Source organism: Papio anubis, unplaced genomic scaffold (assembly GCF_008728515.1).
Source record: "Papio anubis isolate 15944 unplaced genomic scaffold, Panubis1.0 scaffold2482, whole genome shotgun sequence".
Classification (NCBI taxonomy): Eukaryota; Metazoa; Chordata; class Mammalia; order Primates; family Cercopithecidae; genus Papio; species Papio anubis.
In genome coordinates, this window is record NW_022162548.1 from 1 (window position 1) to 1922 (window position 1922).

Here is a 1922-nt window from a genome sequence, read left to right on the forward strand (position 1 = left end):
GTTATTCCTCCCATCACAGCACCCATTTCCCTGTATTCAATCCCCCTTTACCCCAAAGACAGTCAGGTCCTGGGTGATGGGACCCTGGTGGACACCCCCAGCAGAAGCTCTGGGATTCAGGAGGTGGGACAAGGAGAAGCCCAGACAGGAGCCCTCTGACCTGTGACCCTGATCGCCAGGGGGTCACTGAGTGCCGACCACTCAGTGGGGGAGTGCGGGTATGAGCCCCGACATCTGTAGGTCCCTGCATGTGCCGGGGTCATGGGGCCCATGAGGAAGCTCTCCTGAATTATTCTGCTGTGGAAGACGGGAACGTGGCTTCTGTCGTCTTTGTACAGAGTGAAGTTGGTAAAGTTGTTAAACCCACGACGATAGTGACACCGAAGAGTCACGTGTCCTCCCTGAGGCACCAGAGCGCTGGGCCGGGCAGACAGGAAGGTCTTGTCCTGACCACCTGGGGGAGAAGGAGGCGCCACCTTAGAGAGGAGGATGTGGAGCCGCCCCTCCCTCCCTTGCTCAGAAGATTCTTCCCCTTTCCATGTTTCTAAGGCTCCTACCGCACCTGGGTGTCCAGGGCTACAGGAAGGACCCATCCCACATAGACATGGCGTCTCCCTACAACAAAGGTGTCAGCTGAGAACTTTGAACAAATGCTGAATAAGGGACTCTTACTAGATTTTAACACTTCAAGATCACTCACATAAAACAACACAAAGTAGAGACGGCATGGAGGGCATGTCCTTTGTGAATGGAACATCAGCCAGTGCATGAACTGAGTCCCCATCAGAGATTTGGAATGTCAGGGTCATGGCTGTGGTTTCCCCACCTCTTCTGGTAGAATGACAGCAGCCACACTGCAGCCCTGACCGTCATGGAAACACTGGAGGGTGTGAGTTACACCTTTGTCCTCAGAGGACCTGCTGTTCCTAGCACTGCTTCCCTCCCTTCCTCAGTCGCTGACACCACTTCCTCCCTGCACACCTCAGCTTGGAGCACCCCAAGCTCACCCCGGTCTTCACAGAGCTTGACTCAGCCAAGGGTAAGAAAGGCCAGAGAGGACGAGGTCAGAAGTGTGAGCCGAGCACCCCAGGGTCTCCCCTACTTAGTTTATGAGAGACTGTCTGACAGGACTTCCCTCCTGTTTCAGGAAAATCCTCTTAGGTGGGGAGATGACACCCTAAGGTTTGGGGAAGGACTCACCCGTGTGTGGACAGGCCCTCTGGACCAAGAAGAACCCTGGAAAGAAAGATCATGATGGATGATCCATCTGCAGGCAAACCAGGGCCTCCCCTGCTGCCCCATGGGACTATGTGTCTGGGCAGCCAGGCCCTTCACTGGGCCTGAGAATAAAACTCCCACCCTGGCTGCCTACTGCCCCATGGCAGGGGTCTGTGCCAGACCCAGCCCTCCTGATCAGCTGCACCCCAGGCCTAGATCTACACAGCAGGCCCATATCTCCGCTCCAAACCCATATCTCCCCTCAGGCCTATCTCTCCCCTCAGGCTATATCTCACCAGTATATGTCCCTCCAGGTCCCATATCTCCACTCCAGGCCCATATCTCCACTCCAGGCCCATATCTCCCTCCAAATTGTCATCATTTGGTTGTGTGTCATTGCTTGGATGCGTGATGTCGTTGCGGTTGGAGTCTCACTCCGGACCCGGATCTCACTTTGGTGTCACATAAAATGTGTAGTTGTGTCTCACTTTGATTTGGATCACATTCCCTTCCTCCACTGTCCACTCCAAACCTCCATTCCACCCCTCCAAACCCCATCTCCCATTCCTCCCATTGTCCCCTCCATACTCCCCCCTCCCGACCCCATATCCTCCAGGCCCATATCTCCAGGCTTTAGATCCTCCCAGGCCCATATCCTTACCCCAAACCCCATATCTCCTCCAGGCCCATATCTCCACTCCAGA

General features: G+C 55.0%; 1 protein-coding gene across 1 annotated transcript; it reads right to left on the minus strand.

The window, feature by feature from the left end:
- Window positions 1–9: 9 nt before the first annotated feature.
- On the minus strand, window positions 10–1539 carry LOC116272896 (killer cell immunoglobulin-like receptor 3DL2). The gene is made up of 3 exons (XM_031661784.1): window positions 1515–1539; window positions 1201–1236; window positions 10–454 (listed from the first exon to the last, which is right to left on the minus strand). Exons 1-3 carry the CDS (start codon window positions 1537–1539, stop codon window positions 117–119), a joined length of 399 nt encoding a protein of 132 aa, XP_031517644.1. The 3' UTR covers window positions 10–116.
- Between the last annotated feature and the right edge of the window lie 383 nt (window positions 1540–1922).

What these genes read in the sequence shown, in the direction of transcription:
- LOC116272896 (XM_031661784.1), bottom strand. Translation starts at nt 1,539, where the DNA reads ATGGGACCTGGAGGGACATATACTG. An exon ending in ACCTGGAGGGACATATACTG is followed by an intron (nt 1,237 to 1,514) that starts GTGAGATATAGC and finishes CTTTCTTTCCAG; the next exon opens with GGTTCTTCTTGGTCCAGAGG. An exon ending in GAGGGCCTGTCCACACACGG is followed by an intron (nt 455 to 1,200) that starts GTGAGTCCTTCC and finishes CTTCTCCCCCAG; the next exon opens with GTGGTCAGGACAAGACCTTC.